The sequence below is a fragment of the Neopsephotus bourkii genome, unplaced genomic scaffold, assembly GCF_033783945.1.
Source record: "Neopsephotus bourkii isolate Nb327-2 ecotype Australia unplaced genomic scaffold, CSIRO-AGI_Nbou_v1 NB_1388, whole genome shotgun sequence".
Taxonomy (NCBI): Eukaryota; Metazoa; Chordata; class Aves; order Psittaciformes; family Psittacidae; genus Neopsephotus; species Neopsephotus bourkii.
Genome location: NW_026901866.1, coordinates 6,226,994 through 6,247,148, shown reverse-complemented (window position 1 = coordinate 6,247,148; position 20,155 = coordinate 6,226,994). Strand labels below are relative to the sequence as shown.

The 20,155-nt window shown below is 38.2% G+C and overlaps 1 protein-coding gene across 2 annotated transcripts in view; it reads right to left on the bottom strand.

The window, feature by feature from the left end:
* The window catches only part of SPRED1 (sprouty related EVH1 domain containing 1), a 62,437-nt gene that overhangs the window by 18,524 nt on the left and 23,758 nt on the right, over nucleotides 1-20,155 (bottom strand). For both annotated transcript variants that reach the window (XM_061367696.1, XM_061367695.1), the window contains exon 2: nucleotides 6,894-7,068. In XM_061367696.1, the coding sequence (XP_061223680.1) occupies nucleotides 6,894-7,068 (175 nt within the window). The remainder of the gene's footprint in view (nucleotides 1-6,893; nucleotides 7,069-20,155) is intronic.

The window sequence follows — 20,155 nt, the reverse complement described above, 5'->3', positions numbered from 1 at the left end:
GCTCAGAACCATAGAATAGCTAGGGTTGGAAAGGTCCTTAAGATCATCCAGTTCCATCCCCCTGCCATGGGCAGAGACACCTCACACTACACCATGCCACCCAAGGCTCTGTCCAACCGGGCCTTCAACGCTGCAAGGGATGGAACATTCACAACTTCCTTGGGAAACCCATTCCAGTGCCTCACCACTCTCACAGTAAAGAACTTCCTTCTTATATCCAATCTAAATCTCACCTATTTAGGTTTAAACCCATTACCCCTTGTCCTATCACTACAGTCCCTAATGAAGAGTCTCTCCCCAGCATCCCTATAGAACTCCTTCAGAACTGGAAGGCTGCTGGGAGATCTCCACACAGCCTTTTCTTCAGGCTGAGCAGCCCCAACTTTCTCAGCCTATCTTCATACAGAGGTGCTCCAGGCCCCTGACCATCCTCGTGGCCCTTCTCTGGACTTGTTCCAACAGTTCCATGTCCTTTTTATGTTGAGGACACCAGAACTGCACACAATACTTCAGATGAGGTCTCAGAAGAGCAGAGTAGAGGGGCAGGATCACCTCCTTCGACCTCCTGGCCATGCTATTTTTGATGCAGCCCAGGATACAGTTGGCTTTCTGGGCTGCAAGTGCGCACTGCTGGCTCATGTTCATTTTCCCGTCAATGAACACCCCAAGTCCTTCTCCACAGGGCTGCTCTGAATCTCTTCTCTGCCCACCCTGTAGCTGTGTCTGGGATTGCTCCTACCCAGGTGTAGGACCTTGCACTTGGCATGGTTAAACTACACGAGGCTGGCATCAGCCCACCTCACAAGCATGTCAAGGTCCCTCTGGATGGCATTCCTTCCCTCCAGCGTATGAACCGAACCACACAGCTTGGTGTCATCGGCGAACTTGCTGAGGGCGCACTCAATCCCACTGTCCATGTCAGTGACGAAGATGTTAAACAAGACCGGTCCCAACACTGATCCCTGAGGGACACCACTCGTAACTAGTCTCCAGCTGGACATTGAGCCATTGACCACAACTCTTTGCATGCAGCCATCCAACCAGTTCTTTATCCACGGACTCACTCATCTACCAAACTGATGTCTCTCCAATTTAGAGACAAGGATGTCTTGTGGGACAGTCTCGAACGCTTTGCACAAGCCCAGGTAGATGACATCAACTGCTCTACCTCTGTCCATCAGTTCCATAGCCCCATCATAGAAGGCCACCAAGTTGGTCAGGCAGGTTTTCCCCTTAGTGAAGCCATGCTGGCTGTCACCAAGCACCTTGTTGTTTTTCATGTGCCTTAGCATGCCTTCCAGGAGAATGTGCCCCAAGATTTTGCCAGGCACAGATGTGAGACTGACTGGTCTAACAAAATAGGTTGTTTTTTTTTTTAATAAACATGGGTTACTGTTCTGAAGGTTTTCTTTATTTAGAAGCTTAATATAAGACTTCAACACCAGCACAAAGCAGCCACCTCAGCATGTTAATGGGAAATGTTGCAGTTATCAGACTCAAACCAGAAGAGCTCCAGATCCACATGATCAAGATCTAAATTCTCAGAGCATAAACAGGGCTTTGTCTACTTACTACTATTCAATGATAAAAAAATAAAAAATAAAAAATCCTTTAATATCCGTGTGTCATTACGTGCAAGTTCACAGCTAACCATAAAAATACTTGCTTGATCCATGTTTCTTTTCTCACTTCTACAAGCTGTATTCTTTAAAGATATTAGAAATTATTTGCCTTGTATAGACAAGATGAATCTCTAAAGTGAGAAATCTTAAAACTCAACATTTCAAACCCAAATACTTTTTAACAAAAATGAGCATATAGGATATTAGCATCATTATCTAGGGTTTATTTCAGAAACAAATAAGCATTTGAGATAAGATTCCTTTTTATCTCAAATAATCGAACCCTACAATCGAACCCCATAATCGAACATGTCTAGATTCTGGATCATAGAATCGTAGAATAGTTAGGGTTGGAAAGGACCTTAAGATCATCAAGTGCCAACCCCCCTGCAATGGGCAGGGACACCTCTTAGGGTTGAAAAGGACCTTAAGATCATCAAGTGCCAACCCCCCTGCAATGGGCAGGGACACCTCGCTCTAAACTGTATCACCCAAGGCCTCGTCCAACCTGGCCTTGAACACTGCCAGGGAGGGAGTATTTGCAACCCATTCCAGTGCCTCACCAACCTAACAGGGAAGAATTTCCTCCTTATATCCAATCTAACCTTCCCCTGTTCCAAGTTTTAACCCGTTACCCCTTGTCCTATCACTAAAGTCCCTAATGAAGAGTCCATCCCCAGCATCCCTATAGGCCCCCTTCAGATACTGGAAGGCTGCTATGAGGTCTCCACGCAGCCTTCTCTTCTCCAGGCTGAACAGCCCCAACTTTCTCAGCCTATACTATAGTAGTACTATTTTTCCGGTTTCTAGCTGTACTTTCAACAGCTTAAATACAGTATTACATGTAGGCAGATTCTCAATTTTTCATTCCCAGCCCTAATCTACAAACATGTAAGCGCATAGGTTTGGTGAAACTTCTGAATGCCTTTTCTACTGAACACTATCAAAGGCTTTTCTCTAGTCTTGGGACCAAGAAGCATGACCCGAGTATATTCACGCTATACACTGTGTGGCCCCAGTGACATGATTATAATCTTGTGTGGGGTTTTTTTTTTTACTAATTCAAAAGGAAAGATAATGTAAGGGCTGTAATACCTCTCATGAGAATCAATCTTTTCTCAATCTTTAAAGCCAATTAAAAAAGTAAATGATTTAAGTTTCTGAACAGCAGATTTTTAGAACAGAACAGTATTGGTATTCAGTTTCAGCTTTGTATCTTCCCCTTTACACAAGTACCTCTTCCTCACAAGAAAGGTTGTCAACTTTGTCACTCCCAACTCATGACCCAAAAGATACCAGTCACTTCTTGTTTTCTTTCACAAAAGACTTGCATGGCAAAGGACTGGAAAATAAAAAAAAAAAAAAATCAAGCAGAAAAGTCTGTTAGACTTTTCATTCAAGAAATGAAGACCTTTAAGTAAAGATCACACTTCTTACTTCAGAATGCAAAACTCACCAAACCCTAAAAAATTGTGAGGCTGAGCCTAAGGTATGTTTAACACTAATACTAGTAAGTCAGAGAGAGCTACTGTAAACACAGTAAAAGAGAGCAGGAGACCTGACCAGGTTAGGAGGGAGTGCAATTGTTCCAAGCAGACTGGCTGGAGCCAGATCTAGGAAGGTGAGTATAACAAAGGAAGAAATGTGTAATTATGTCAGTCTTCCAAGAAATACCCTTACATTCCAAGTCAGATCTAAACAACCTGAGCAAACTACTGGGGAGCATTCCCTTTCATAAATTAATTCAGTGGTGCTACCACTTTGATTTTTTTTTTTCTCAGATAACTAGGATGCTTTTTGTGAACCCCATGACATGTTTTAAGTAGCTTGGTTCTGCACAAAATCGTTGGAACTTCTACATGTAGACTGGAAGTAGCTCATAAAACAGCTGACAGCAATTTAACTCTTGGGTATATAAAGAAACAACAAGAAACTCTCACCCTCCTCCACATTCACTGCCTGCATCACCACTCCACCCCAACAAGAAACTTCAATATTTTGATGGTCAGTCCCAAAGTATTTAATTTATAGAGCCGAGTTACTGACTGGGATCTAGTGTCTTTAATTAATTATTATTAAATGCCTACATAACCTATAAAATATATAGAGAGATCCAACACATTGGAATGGAATTGCAATGCAGTGTCAGAAGCAGTATTTGGAAGTGCAGCAACTAAAGCTCGTTTACAACCAAGAGTAAGAGAAGAGATAAAAAATATCTAATTCTTTTTTATTATAACTATTAAAAAGGCACCTGGAAGATACTGCCATCAATACCTCACCTATGGATTTCAAGTTGCTTTGGAATAAATTCTACCTTCCTACTGACACATAGGCTGACCACTAATACTGGCATTATGATTTCCATATACCTTAGGTAGAAGTAACTATCTGAATACCATTTGCTCTCTAACCTGAGGTATTTCAAACCCCATGCTTCCCTGTGTCCCAGAAAAATGCTCCAAATTTCATGCTGTAGGCTTTCTAGAATAAGGGAATTTCTAAACCTTTTCTGGAAGCTGAGCCAGTTCGAAAAAGATGGACTTATGGGCCAGAGGAAATAAAAATATAATCTAGTTATAAAGGTATTTTAACACTGTATAATGGGGGAGGGAGAGGTGTGTAGAGCGAGGGAAGATTTCATTTTTAAAGATTCCTTTCTTTTTTAATCCATAGGAGTATTTTCAGAAATGGCTGTGCGTACTTTGCAAAAAAAGTGAGTGGCTTGGAAATTGTGATCCAGATGACTGAGCTGTAATGACTTCTGGATACTACAACAGCTTAAGCATTCCTGAGGACACATGCTCAAAGTCTGAATAACAGAAACGTTCAAAATGATTTATGGTTGAGGAGCTTTTTTAAAACAATACTGCCACTTTCTCTCTGCAAATACAATGGCAGAGCAACCAAGTAAACCAAGTACAACTAACCTCAAAGATTATTCAGATATACAGATTTACACACTAAGGCCATTCTAAAATGAGATTAGAGTGATGCTGGAGCATGGAAACAGCTGATTCAGTGTAACTCTTTTTCAAAATCAGATGATCAAAATACCTAGTCCCTACTCAACAGTGAACATGATGAACCCGTAACAACTTCGACTTCATTTTTACAGAAAAAAAAGAAGAAAGTATTTTGTGTCACTGAAGTAACCTCTCTTAGAGAACACAGCCTTCTTCACCCTTCTGTTGAAAGTGTTAATTGCATTTCAACTTCTTGGTGTTATTTTTCTTGGTCTTTGTGTTATGAAATATAATAGTCACCTGTCAATTCTATTTTGACCAAAAACCCAGCTGTTTCACTTCATTAAAGGAAAGGTTTAAATGTGTGATTGAACAGTGAATGTCTTCAGAAAAAATGTAAAAGCATTAATTATATTGAAAACCAAAACAGGGACTGGATCAACAACCAACAGAATTTCTCTTCCACTCCTTGTTATGGTCCTTCTGAAAAGGTGTTATCACCCAACAAGGTCCTCACATACCCTGGCAAAGGATCTTGTTTCTTTTATGCCAACAGGGGTATTGTTGCATACTGTGCAACTGTTGTTAATTTGTTACACACTATTTGTTGTTTATAAATGCATTATTTGAAGTCTGAGGAAATACACACATATACAGCTTCATTTTACTCCTACCAAGCATCACTTGCTCTACAGTATTCTTCCCCATAGCCTTAATCTGAATTTGTTAGTTCCCTAAACTTTATTCAATATACACTGGATAGATGTTCTTCTTAGCTGCATTTCTTCCATCTTTTATCCTATGTTTCTGAGGAACTGACTTCCAACAGCAACTTCCTAAAACTGCTGCAAGATCAAAATCCACAGTGGCAGACTAGTTAGTCACATTTGTGGGCAGCAGGGGGGAGGCCAGATGGACACAGGATGGGGGACACACAAAAAAACCAAACCAAACAAAAAAAAAAAAAAAACACAGTAAAAAAGAAAAACCAAACACCCAAACCAACTGTTCAGGACAGTGTTTGGAAAGCATTCATACTAACCTGAGCTCAATTTTGGACAGGAAGAGGAGCAGAGACATTTAAAGCCTACTACCAGCAGTGGAAACAAAATAAGGCTTGCCTAGGGGAAGCAGGAGAGTGAGTGCAAGCAGATCAGGATGCCGATAGCTATGGCATTTTCATATGCATGAGGGAGAAACATTAAACCAGCTTTCAGTTCTGAGCATTTTACTACCCTCAGATTCTGAAGGCAAGCTGTGAATGTCAAAAGTATTAAAAATTAAGAGAAAACTGTCAAGTATCTCTAAATGCAATTAAGCTCCTCAAAACCAGCCTCAATAAGGCTAAAAAAAGTTCTAAAGGGAACTACTGCAAAGTGAGGAAGGAACTGCAGGTGCACATGGTTGTGCAGGAACACAGGGTACTCTTGCTAACAGCACTACGCCTCCCTGAAACAACTGAGTCAGCAGAATTTCTATTTATATGCTCTCTTCCTACAACAGCCACAGTAAGGCAGAAAACTTCTTCATAGAAGTCATTAAGATGGAGGTTTTGTGCTTTCCTCACTTCTCTTTGTTTCCACAGTAAGACACCGCCCCCATCAGAAACCTATTTAGCACATGAGTAGCCAAGCAACCCTTATGTCTTCCATAGGTCTGCATGTAGAAATGGCTGAGATCCTACCCGTTTTCCTTTTATGAGGCTATTTAAGGCAAGTTTCTGGTATTTTATTTAATGTAGCTGATAAATGAGTACTGTCTACTGTTCATCAAACCAGATCAATTCTTGGGCCTTGTAAGCTTCATGCTTTCATCCAATATAAAAGTTGTTTTCATGTACAATTGATATGTTTTGCCACAGGGAAATTCCACAGTGAATCATTACTGAGGAATTCTTCCAGATCTGTGTTTTTAACAAGTTCTAATTTTCCAACACTCCTATTATACACAGTATCATCGGTGTATAAACAGGTTAATAAGTAGTTTTAACTTTAACCCCCTATTAGAAAAAACACTTGAATAGCAAACAGTTTCCCCAAATGGATGGAAATCTGCAGTGAACAAAAAGTATCTTCTAAAGTTTATAAAAGATCAACGTGCTTAATTCTAGAAATGCATGGTATTACACCTAAAACAAATAAATGGCTCTTTAGGTATATAATCATTGATATGGACAAAAGCTGAGCAGCAGCATTAGGCTGAGACTATAAATTTACTTTCTAGTCTACAAGCAACAATAAACAAACATCTACTCTTAGGTCCTATGTGGTTTTAATAGGAACATTAAACAGATGTAAATTGTTACCGTTTTATCCCTGAGTCGTTCTCCATGGATAAGAAAATCAGCACAGCTATTCTCTTCCTGGGGAATGACTTTGAAGACTGTGACACAGCTTAGTCCACCCCCTCCAAGTGGTAACCATCCACCACTTGAGTCATCCCGGGTCATCACCACAGCTCGCACTCGTGCATAACTATTACTGGAAGAGATGCAAAAGAAGAAATTAGTTTTCCATAAACAAAACCCAGCTAAATGTAGTTAAATAAAAAACCAAAACAATAAGAATAAACAATTATAAGCCCACAACCAAGGTCATGATAACATTGTGGAGGTTCAATCCTTCCGTAACAGTCACCTAAAAGAAACCAGTCTAAGACAACCCGCTAAAAAAAATGTTCCTCTGTATTTTTATGCCTTCATTAGGACTTCTTGGGGCTTACATGCAATTCGTTTTAAAAAAAGCTTAACCAGACAACGTAGGTCCTCAGAGTCAAAACTGATAATCGTCTAAAAAACTTTACAGTCAGTGATCTAGCTAGAGGGTCAGGGATGGGAAGAGAGTAAGAATCAACTCCTGATTTATTTTAGACTAATCATAAAGCCAGTCAGCCACCATGAAATTGCACAGAAAAGAGAACAAGAAAGCAGAAAGAGGTCAGGCCTTCTGCCACTGAAATTTAAACAGGAACAGGCTTCTAGCCAGAAACCCTGCTTCCTTTCATTCCTCCGTCCCTCTTCCCCACACACATAAACCGTCCTTTGCAAGGGTAGGTCAGGACATACACACCGGGGGGTTTGACAACAAAACCAGTTATGGCTACTTAAAACTTACTGTTTGCAGTATCTACTAGCTTGTTCTCTCCTGTATTTGCAGTGTGTGGAAAATTATTTGCATTTTACAATTTAACAGCTTTTTCCATGACTTAATGTTTTTATAAAATAAACAAAATGGTTATTACTTCATTAATTAAAAGCCATATTCCTTTTCCAGAGTCTTGGAAAAATGTTTTGGTGACGCTCTCTCTCAGGTTTTGTTTCTTTTAAAATAATGACACATTTTAGCTTTGGTTATGAATTTGCTGCTACATCAGCTGGAAAGCCCGAAGGCTTACCAAGGACGCTACAAGATCCTACTTTCAAAGTATGGTTTACTGCATGAATGCAACAGTCCATGAATGAAGATTCCAACACTTTGAAAGAAATAAGCTTTACAGTATCTTGTGCAACACACTGCTGATTGAGGGCTTAAGTATTTATGCCAGTTACCATTAGTAATATCAAATTTATGGACTGGACAGGAAACATTAGAAAACAAAAAAGTTGTTCCTTCTGTACGAAATTATTTGTGATATAACCATTTATCCAATTGTTGTATTTTAAAGTGATCACTTCTTGCCTTTTTCCTATTTTCCAAAATGTCCCAAAAATAACTGAAGGTAGGCTTCTTTGCATACTTAATATATTACGTTCTCACACACATGATTCACACATATGATTCACATATAGATATATATATATATAAGAGAATTTTGCTGCAGGCATCTACAGCTTAAATGCATAATGGCTTGCAAAATGGGAAATAAAACAAGACTATCTAATTTTAGTTTATAGGCAAGTGAATTTGTTTGTAGAGACTTTGTTTGCTCCCTCCAAGCAAAAAATCAGCCTCCTCCTCCCCCTAAACCTCATAGTTAAAATGACAGTTCAGTCAACGTTTCTCACCATTTCTGTACCAACATCTTTTAGTGACTTCTCCCACACAGCAGATAAATATAATCAAGAAAATTCCAATCCTTCATTGTATGCATCTATCAATTCTAATAGCCACAAATAAAAATGGCTGTATCTTGGTGCTTAATAAGATTACTGAAAATTGGTCTCTATTACTGTATTTCAGTCAGAGATAAGTTCAGGCTGTAGTTGTACACTTCAGACAGATTAAGTTTTTCTCTCGTATGTCTCAGGTGAAGAGGCCTCTTCTTACAGAAACTGAGCACACTGGGACTTTCCTGTGAAACAGAAACGGGATGCACCAACTAGTTAAACCTACACACTCTTCTCTATTCTCCACTCAAGTGAACCAACAATTTAGCTTAAAAGTTATTCATTCTATAAGTTTGGTCATAAATCTTAGTATTAGTGATCTCTTGTATACCAACAGACCACAGCAGCGGTTTAGTTAAACATCATTTAGGGATATCACAGAACTTACAGAATCACAGAACTTCACTCAGGCTTCATGAAAAAACTTGAACTATAACAGAATAACTTTTTCAATATTTTTTTTTTTTTTTTAATGAAAGTTTACACTCCACATCCATTTTCTGCTCAAGGATTGCTAAGGAGAAGCTAAGACGGAGGATACATATCATACCTCAGTGGCTTTGTTACTTCCATCTGCCGTAAGATTTCTGTCAGTGTTGGGTTTTTTCCCCCACTTCCCTATACAGAGCCACCTAGTCTGGTTTACTTAAAGTTTTTGTGTTTTGTTTTCATGTTTTCTAAACTGCTTTCAACACGATTTACCCTTTCAAATATTCTAGAAACTACTGTCAAATCCACCGCTTTAGTGCAAGAGCCAAAATAAAGCTCCCCAACAGGCAATACCTAATGAATACGTCTTAAATGAAAACAGTTTTTCAGAGAACCACCCTGTAAATTAACTAGAAAAATTCACTACTGTACTTGCAACAATGCCAAAGACTATGAAGAGATTGCTTAGGTTTTGGGTTGCTGCTATTTTTTAAATTTTACAGGGACTCAAAACTGGCAACAATAGTTATTTTTAGTAACAATACAAGCTGGCTTGCAATTAGCCACAAATCAGCAGAAGAACTTATGAGTGATTTCTATTTCCAAAATCCTCTGCAAACAAAACAGCATCTGCCTGGCACATCCCTGGTGCTACCCAAATGCTTGTATCTCTAAGCGTTTTAGCCCCCATCCACATTTGGGAATTTTGTAACAAACTGCTGAACTGCTGATGTAGTTTACCTGTGGGAAAAAGCCACACAAGGCCTCAGTGTTTTCTGGCACCACACCTACAATGTAACATTTCTACCTACTCTTGCATGTTTAACAGCTCTATCAGGAACAACTGAACAAAAGAAAACCAACCAAACTGGGCCATCAGTTGAGCATTGCTCTTTATTACTACCACAAGCATGTGAAACATACCATGAAGAGCAGCACTGCAACAGCAGGCCCAGACCTGTCGTATTACATACAATCTTTCCTGAGATCCCCTGATTTTGGTTGTGGCAACTGGAAACTTGAGGCAGAAAAGAAGTCATCTTAAGATAGAGTAACATACTGTCTCAAGTTTCATTCTAGAAGTATTAGCAAATGAAGATGATTCTTTTTCCAAAAAATCAAAAGCTGGAGTGGGGTGAGCTACAAAGCCTGAGAAAGCATTCAGGGGCAGACACAAAGGGCTACAAACCATAGGTGGATGGGGAAGATCCAAGACTTACAGTCCTTGCCTGCCAGCAACTTTAAGAGCACCAAGCATTAAAATCTGACCACAGGCTTTAAAGGCACTCTCCTCCCTCCAAAAAACTGTGTTTATACCAGTATAATGCTCTTGGGCCCAAAATGACTTATGATCTGGATGACCAAACTGTTGTTCAAGCCCAGGAAGCAAGCCACTGATCTTGACAGGCTGGACTTCAGCTCAGCAACTAATCTTGCATTTGGCGGCTGGGGGAAAGAACAGAATTGTAATTTCATCACTAATTTTTTTTTAATAAAAAATATTTTGATAATTTGTGGCATTCCTTATGTGCAATACCAAGCCAATTCAAGATACCGAACATTATTACAACATTTGGATCACTGATGGAAGAAAGGACAAAAGAGAATGAAGGTTAAAAATTTTCTGCCAAAATATTTTTCCCAAAGAAAAAGGGGAAAAGATGTTAAAGGAGGAAAAGAAAAAAAGCAAAATCTTAGAGAATCATAGAATGGTTTGGATTGGAAAGGATCTTAAGATCATCTAGTTCCAACCCCCCTGCCATGCTTCTTGCATTACATTTATTTTAACCCAGTTCCAACAGTATACAAGTCTTCCCTCTCCTAGATTCAGATTAAGCATTACCATTATTTTATTTGTATTGCGTCCTGCACATTACTATTTTAATACAGGACTGAAAAATAGTAACAATGATCTCAGAAATGTTTGTTAATACAATTGAACTGTAACTGCAAATTGCTTTTAGCACTATAAATCTTACTACCATCATCATCAAGAAACCTGGATTTTCAATGGGAATTATAACCTAAACTATATGAGAAACAGACTCTCTTAGCTTCAGCAAAAATATTTGACATTATGGTTTCTTTCAAAGCTGGAAAGCAGATCTGCAAAAAGGGACCTTGGGTTTCACATGGACAACAGGTTGACAAAAAGCTGGCAATGTGCCCTTGACACAGTGGATGCCAGCGGTGTCCTGGCCTATCTTGGGAGAAGCACTGCCATGAGGTCAAGGGAGCACTCTGCTCAGCACTGGTGAGGGCATACCTGGATAGCCACGTCCAGTGCTGAGCTCCCCAACACAAAAGTGATAAGGAGCTACTGGCAGAGTCCAGCAAAGGCGAGTTAAGATGGCTATGGGACTGGAGCATGTGTCATGAGGGAAGGCTGAGAAAACTGGAACTGTTCAGCCTGGGAAAGACTCAGAGGTATCTTATCAACATACAGAAATACATTTTAACATCAGGAATGACTTTTTCACTGTAAGGGTGCCTGAGCACTGGCACAAGTTGTGTAGAGAAGTTGTGGTGTCTTCATCCTTAAGAGATATTCAGAAGCCTCCTGGATATAGTCCTGGATAACCTGTTTCATGTGGTCCTCCTTCAGCAGGGTGTGGTGGCTAAGATGACATTCAGAGGTCCCTTCCAACCTCAATTATTCTGTGATCCTTTCTTTTATTTAATATCATATTTCAAAGCATAGCAATTTCAATAAAATACAACTTTATAAATATAACAGGTTAATTTATGGGAATTCATGATGATACTTTGAAGTACGAGTTGTCACTATGAACAACTGCTATTTAAACACTTCTGACAAGGCTGAGAAGAAAAAGGCGTTCTGAAAAATCGTGACACACTTTGCTATGAAATTAAACTATCTTTGCTGGCATGCAAAGTAACAACTCCAGGCTGATCTCCAAGTCAGAACTGATGAACCAGTCATGGATCAAGGCTCTTTACCTTTGACTGTCACTTTACACATGTACTTTAATCCCTCTAACTTCTGGTGCAATATACTTGTGCGATTGTAGCCTCACCCAAAGAACATACATGAATCACACTTGGCTTTTTATGGTTCTTACTCTCCAAACATCTTAGCAGGAGATTTTACAATTCCAGCTAGGGAAGTGCTCTTGAGTATGTGCATACCCAGAATACCAAAAAGTAATACCAGATCACTGAGCTGAAGTCTGGTTTACTTGCAGATAACATTTCTTGAGTATTGACTCAATCTAGAAAAAATAAATTATTTCACCGGTATCACATGAACATATCCCTTCACTGCTGATGCTATAAATCCCTTTGTTTCTAAAAGTTTAGAGAATGACTGCCACTGGCACAAAACATTAATGACTTACCTAGAACAGAAGAACACACAAATATAGCAAAAAGACAACATTTTACATCAATAAAACATGACAATATATCCTATTAATTTTTAGGAAAAGGAAACTATATATGTTTTGCCATAATAACAGATACTACATCAGGCTCTGCCTTGCATGACTTACTTTTCTCCTCTCAAAATTGTACCAGCAAATCAGAATGTACATCAAACTATTATGCTCATAGAAGGCAAAACATTGCAGATTTTCTCCTTTAAGACAGAGGCAGGAGGTATTCCTCACAGTTAACACGGGAGGTAACAGCAACCACACGTGGCTACTATGTCTAGGAAGTTTATTTTATGAGTAGCTTAGCAAAAAAAAGACATGGATTTCCAGGAGGAACTATAGACAAATACTGTTGCATTTAGCATGCTGGTACCACATTGATTTACTGAAGAGCTTTGGACTTTGCAGAAAAACCTGAATAGGACATTCCTGCTCAAACAAAAAACCCAACCAAACCAACATAAAATTTTACTTACATAAACTTAACTACCAAGCAAAAGGGCTAGAACCCAAAATGGCAAAGGAAAAAACTATGCGAAAAACTCCACTGCATAACGAAGGGATAACTGGTATCCTGCAAGAGCCAAAAATACTTGATTACACAATTACTATTTATCAGAAGTCTTGTAAAACAAGGAATTTTGACAGTGCACCTACAGTTCAAAGAGAATGAGACACAAATGAACAAGTGTCCAGAATGGGAAACTGTTAAAAACAGTATAGTGCTGTTACGAAGTGTACTTTAGGACACAAAATCAGAAAAATAATAATAGAAGCACTAGAACCACATTCGTATTTGAATACAGACAACTTAAGATTTGTGACTATGTAAAGTAGCCCATGCTACAAGGGATAGTAGCTACTACCGCACAAGTTTTTGCAAAGCACAAGAGAACATGAAGAAGCTGTTGTAAAGAGCTGAAAACCATGAAAACTACAAAGTAGATATTTGACATTTCTGTGAATAGTATTTTAGCCTTGCTCCCCAGCACCTCCTCTTGTTTAGTAATTGTAGCCAGTTTCTATTACTTCTGTATGTCATCTGTGAGGACTGGTTAAATGAAGTAGTATTTTAGCACATTAACTGAGATCATGACACATGCTTGCATTCCACCACTTTTAAAGCAACTGCCTTCTGGAGGCCTAAGTTTTCGTAATAGTACAGATTCTGTAACACCGTCCCATTAAGCTGTATTACTTAGAAAACTGCATCTGATATCAAATACACAGCAAATAAAAAACCCAAACTTGTTTTTCTTTCTACACCTCCCCACAGGAGTTAAAAAGGATCAAAGTAACAGTCAAAGATGGGTCCACAGGTTTTGGACATGCATAGCTGAGCTAAAAGGATGGTTTACGCAGTTCCCCTTTGTAAGAGCTGGTAAGATGAGCTGAACATGGAAGATGCTTTTTAATGCCTTCCACAACTGCCTGCTTAACAAAAGAGGACTACTGGTACCAGGGACTGCTGGATCCATCCAGTTTTAGGGAGATGGGGTGACACAATTTGAGTGGTCAGATCTTGCTATGTATATGCCCAAGTTTAATGTGCTTTCTCTGGAAAACCCTAAAAGTGTTTCATTTTTTACAAGTTGACAGCCACAAACTCCAAGAATATCCACTCTTCATCCCAGCCAGACTTCTCCCCTCTCTCTGTATTCTCATGTTTTTTTTCTCTCATTACCTCAGAATTTCTGTAAGATCCAGAGGAATCTCTTTACTCCATTTACAGCAGAGAACTGTCTGTACCCTCTGCTAAATCCTGTGAAATCACTACTCACTTCTTATCAAGTAGCAATCAAGCTATTGGGTACTGATGCCATGTGTTGTGACTTGCTTACCATGCAAACATGTAAGTAAAGATGAAAAAGTCCACAAATAAGAAAGAATTAAATTTTCAGAGAAGTTACCAATTCTTTCCAACCTAGTAGAAATAGAGGAACACCTAAAGAAATGGTAGGAGACAAGCTTTTCATTTTCCTCCACACTTCAGCAAACCTGGTACAAGCACAAGTTTGTAGCTTAAGGCAGATTCCGCTGAAGCTAAGACAACACTTCCACTAAATGTCAGACAACATCCATCCAGTCTAGAAGGAAACACCTCTTTATTTATTTAAAATTAAGCTTACAGATTCAGATGTGTCTTTTATTTTCCTTGAAATAGCAATGATTACTACAGTTTATGATATATAATTAAAGGAAAGTTTTTCAGGTAATAGTTATATCTGAACAAGTCAGAATTCTCTTTATCTCAGGGCCATTTTCCTCCAGTCTTACATACACACAAAGTCCCTGAGCACTCAAGTACAAAAGTACAATGAGATCACCCTCACAGTCAAAGCTATTTGTCATCTAGCCATCAAGATTAAGGATGGCATAATTCTGGAGACTCTGTTAACATGAGATGTGAACGCATTCATCAACAAGTCATTTTGTAATAAGGTTCCTGACCACTGGAGATGAAGGTAACTAAAACATTGAAAGGAGACCTAGTATGATTCCTTGTGAACAACTTTAGCTCCTTTAAGGATGTGTGACTTCTATAAGAAGGCTGTACTGAATGTGCTATTTTTAAACCAGCACTTCAGTACTTTTTATTTCACAGCCCCTTGTATTTAAAAGGACAGCACTACACAAATAGTCCAAAAAGCCATTATTCTCCTCCTAACACACCTAAGGACTTACTTCACAAAAATAAAGGACAAACCAAGCAGACCCTGCTATACTTTCTCTAACACACCAGAAAACACTGTTTCAGATTTTATATTTATTATATCTGAATTTCTTTCAGCTTGTCAAGGACTATACATTTGCTGGAGCAGAGACCATCTGTAATGTATGCAATTCAATAAAGACCTCAGTACATGTTGGGATTCAGTATACACAGTGTAGCTGGTGAGCTGCTACACACTCTTGATTTTTTGGAAATACACTTATGGAGGAAAAAAAGCCTCAGTCCTGCTGAGCTTACTCACCTCAAGCAACACTTGGTATTCAGTAAGCAACCACAAAATTTAATTTTTAATCTTGTCACATTAAAACAAATTTATAAAAGGTCCAGATCATTCCTGGCATGCATTTCCCACTCAGCCTGCACAAAAAAGGAACAGAAACTTAAACCAAATAAAGCATAACCACGCTTACAAAAATAATCTTCCTTTATCTGCCTTGCTAAACTGTAAGATTGCTAAATGAATGTTGTATAAGAAATAATGTTTTAAAACTATGTGAATTAAAAATGTAATATAATTTGTTGATGCTGTTAGATCTAAAGCTTGTCTCAACTTTTACACTGACGTGGGTCTTCAAGGACTTTAACCTGACCATGTAAAAGTGATCTTGCAAAGTAAATTATATTCAAGGATCCCTAATGCTAAATTGCTCTTTTTAACATAATCACAAATAGACAAAAATTCAAAAGGATGTTTCAAACATATACAAATGGACAAATCGTGAATGCCCAAACCAACAAAACAGAAAGACTACAAGCCACACTGCAAAATGCTTAACAAGTAGCACCAAAACTGGAGTAAAGAAAAAAACCTGAACAAGTTTTAACAAAAATAGCTTGTGAACTTACAAATCTATTTCAAAGGTCTATGTTCAGTAACTGAAAAGAAACTCCTACTCCTTTGCTATGCAGCACCACACTTTGTGGTTTGAACTGGTCTTTTTGTAGTGTTAACAAAACATGAATATTTGGGATAGAGGAAATAAACTAAGAGAAGAAAAAAACAAAGAGAACGACTTCTATTACAATAGTCCATCAAAGCAGAACAAAAGATTAACAAGATTATACAAAATGTTTTAATGGTATGCCCTTCATAACTGCGGTATGTCAGCATGAACAATGTGATCTACACTGCCAATATATACCTGTATGACCCACGTTTGATAATCTCAGTAAAAATTAGCATCCTCACCAGCAGTTTCAAGCACAGAAACAGGCAATTCACAAGTCCTAAATTCAGAGAACATAGGAATACTAACAGTGCATCAAAAAAGCATTAAGTAAGCCTTGTGCAGCTACATTCCCTGTTCCAACTACTACTAAAGCAACACCTTCCACAAATTTCTACACAACGCTTCATACATAAGTCATACATGAGCGCAGCAGAGCAAACAGCACACTGAAAAGCCTCTCAGTTCAAAAGGAAGATTATTTAAGTTGTATTAGTTGCTGCTGTTATAGCAGAGAAGGTTAAAAACTTGTAACCACATGCACAGAAAAAGCACACATGCACCCCCCCACCCAAATATGTAACAAAAAAAATACATTCACACTTCATAAATGATAGCTAGCCATGAGAACTCCTACAGTAATCACTAAATTTCTCAGTCTCCTCAGCAACTGAAAAGGGATCCACCAGATTAATTTTCCTTGTTTTGGCAACAACAAAGTCCTAAATCAAGTATTACAACACTGAGATCAGGAGATAATTTAGTTTAGTTAGTTTCTGGTTATATTTGGTTGCTTCCTCTTTGGATTTTTAAAATTAATAATATAATTAGAAGATACGGGTTTAGGGTGGGATTTCACCGTAAGAAGGAAGTTCTGAAAAGGGTGCTGGAGATACCGAAGTTAAAATGCACAAATATATGAGTATCAAGAAAGCAAGTGCAACATGACATGACACAAACTCAAAACAGGTTTTTAGACAGTAAAATCCAAGCAAGAATTAAAAGTCTTTCTGCTCTAGTCAATCTATAACACAAAAATGTCATGTAGGAACAACTAGGCAGATTTTTTTGGTGCAGCTCTAACATCTATGTTGCACAGTTTTACTAAGCAAAACAGATTGCCGACACTAAAACTGTCTGAAGTGGCTATTTGCCACTTCTATTACACAAAATAGGATATGATAGTTTATCAAATCTAGTATAAAGTAAAAAATAGAAAAATCTTACTAAGTCAATAAGATATTCTGACTGCATAATTGGAGAAATACAAATAGAAAATTGAGTATCTCTGCTTAGAGAGACAGAAGACAACATTATATATTCAATAAATATAGAAGAAATCAGACTGGTAGAATGGAAGAACAGGTATAGAAGAGGAAGATTAAGCTCAAGAAACAGAAATTGAAATTTGGCCATTTAATTTGTACTGATGTATTTTGCTAGGGACTTTTGTTCTTATTCCAGCAACAGAGGAACCTTCTCTATTCATATCTGAAGCGGAGGGTCTACTACTGAAACAGGAAGAATTAAAATTCATTTTCCCTTATTATAAATGACACTGAATTTTGAGTATTTATCTGCAGTGAGATTGTCCAAATAATCTCAGTAAATTAGAAGTCATTAACTGCTTTACTAGCTAACAAAAACCAAACAGCATTGTAATATGCATACTAAAAAGCAAGGCCAAAAGACCAGTAATATATTACAAGTAACTTCTTCACTGATGCTAACAAATTATCTAATTTTGAGCCAAAATTTTCACTAAGGAATTTTAAGCCTGAAGGACAGGCTGTGGCATGAAAGTTCACCTGGCAGAACCCTGTAGGCTTTGCTCACAACCCAACATTAGAAATACATTCATCAGCATATAAACTTTCAATACAGGATATACAAGAGTGTGTTTGAGAACTCTGCTTTTTGAATTTGGTTGCTCAAACATTGCAAAGCAATTGTATTTGAAGGGAAGAGAAGATATTCCCTAGTCATGCAATAATTCCTAGTGTGCATTCATTTGCCTGTGATTTTTATCCATTACTCCCAGTGTAATTAAAGACTTGTTTATTAAAAAAAAAACCCAAACAACTACTGACTAAAACAAAAATCAAGAGAAGCGATTGTTTCAGTCAAAGGATTGTAGAATTGTCACTCTGCAATTTTAACTACCTGATGAGTAAAGTAGCTCATCCTTGCTTTCTTCACCCATATGCTGACTGGAAAGTGTTGTGTATTCAGTATTCCACACAACTATACCTTTAAGGCATTTTCACAAAAGACTTAGGGGAGGAAAGATATAGAAATATATATATATATATATATATAGATTATTCCACATAAAAAGCTGATCTTTACAAAAAAAAAGCTGACACAGTTGCTTCTTTAGGAAGCACAAAAAAGAAAAGATTGCCCAAGAATTATTTAAGGGGAAGAAAGGGGAGCTAAAAACGCCAGAACTCAAGTAACAAAAATGAAGTAATAGAAATTTCAAAAGTCAGTGACATGAAAAGACTGGGATGGGAGAGAAGAATACAGCTTGCGTAAATTCTTCCCTACCAAGTAAATAATATTTTAAAAAAGGGGACAGGGGGACGGGGGCACAGGGGGGGAGAGGGAGGAAAGGATATGAGGGAGAGAGGAAACAACATCTGCTTTTTCCAAACAAGAAGCAGTCACATGAGGAAAAACTGTGTGCCCTTCTTTAATGTGTACAGCACAAACACAAAGTATTTAACTGTATGAGAGAAGCATAAACACAAAGCATATCACTGTTCAGCACGCAATTCATATGCTATGGCTTTCCACAATAGACTTAATTTTTTTCTACATTAAAAGGGAAGTATAAGACCTTGTAGCTAAATCTAAACTAGTAAAAATTTGTTAGATTGGGTCCAATTAAAATACTGATTTTTTTTTCATTTTTAACTGTGTATGAAGTAATTTTCAGTGAATAAAAGCTATTATATGACAATCGCTATCAAATTTTTTCCTCAGCACTGGTGAGGCCATATCTTAAATACTATGTTCAGCTCTGGCCCCTCCCTGCAATGAAGGCATCAAAGTGCTGCGGCAGGTCCAGAAAAGGACAAAAAAGCTCATGAAGGGTCTAGAGCACAAATCTGATGAAGAACAGCTGAGGGAACTGGGGCTGTTTAGCCTGGAGAAGAGAAGGTTCTGGGGGGACCTTACTGCTCTCTACAACTACCTGAAAGTAGGTTGTAGTGAGGTGGGGGTCAGTCTCTTCTCCCAGGTAACAAGCAACAGGACAAGAGGTAACAGCTTCAGGATGTGGCAGAGGAAGTTTAGATTGGATATTGGGAAAAAAAAAAAATTCACAGAGAAGGTGGTCAGGCATTGTAACAGGCTGCAGATGGAAGTGGCGGAATCACTGTCCTTGGAAGCCTTAGAAAAACGTTACACTATCTAGTGATGGTTTTGGCAGTCCTGGGGTAATGTTTGGACTTGGTAATCTTAAAGCTCTTTTCCAACCTAGTTGATTCTATGATTCTATATTAATAGTTTTAAGTAACACAGGTCAATAACTTCTACGGATCGTAAGGGAGTGGAAAGAAGGGTTCTAAGAAGCATCTCCACAGTGAGTAAGCAGAGACAGATGAAAGTGCACAGCAATCACATCATCTTATTTTTCCTGTAACCACTTTCTGCAACCTCATTTCAGGAGAACAAAGACTACTGAGAAAATATAAAAGTGGTGACCATTCTGCACTATCTTCTACTAAGAAGTCCAAGGCAACTTTCATACCTGCACTTACCATTATTGTTGCAGCATTTTAAAGTTACATGATTTGGCCCAATTGCCAGAAGCACTCTCTACCCTTCTCTTGCCCCAATTGTTTATTTATTCCTTTCTTCACCATTTATGCAGCTTTGCAGTGATCAACACTGGGAAGCTATCTGAATCAAAAGTAATCCAGAAGAAAGGTTAACTTTAATACAGAACAA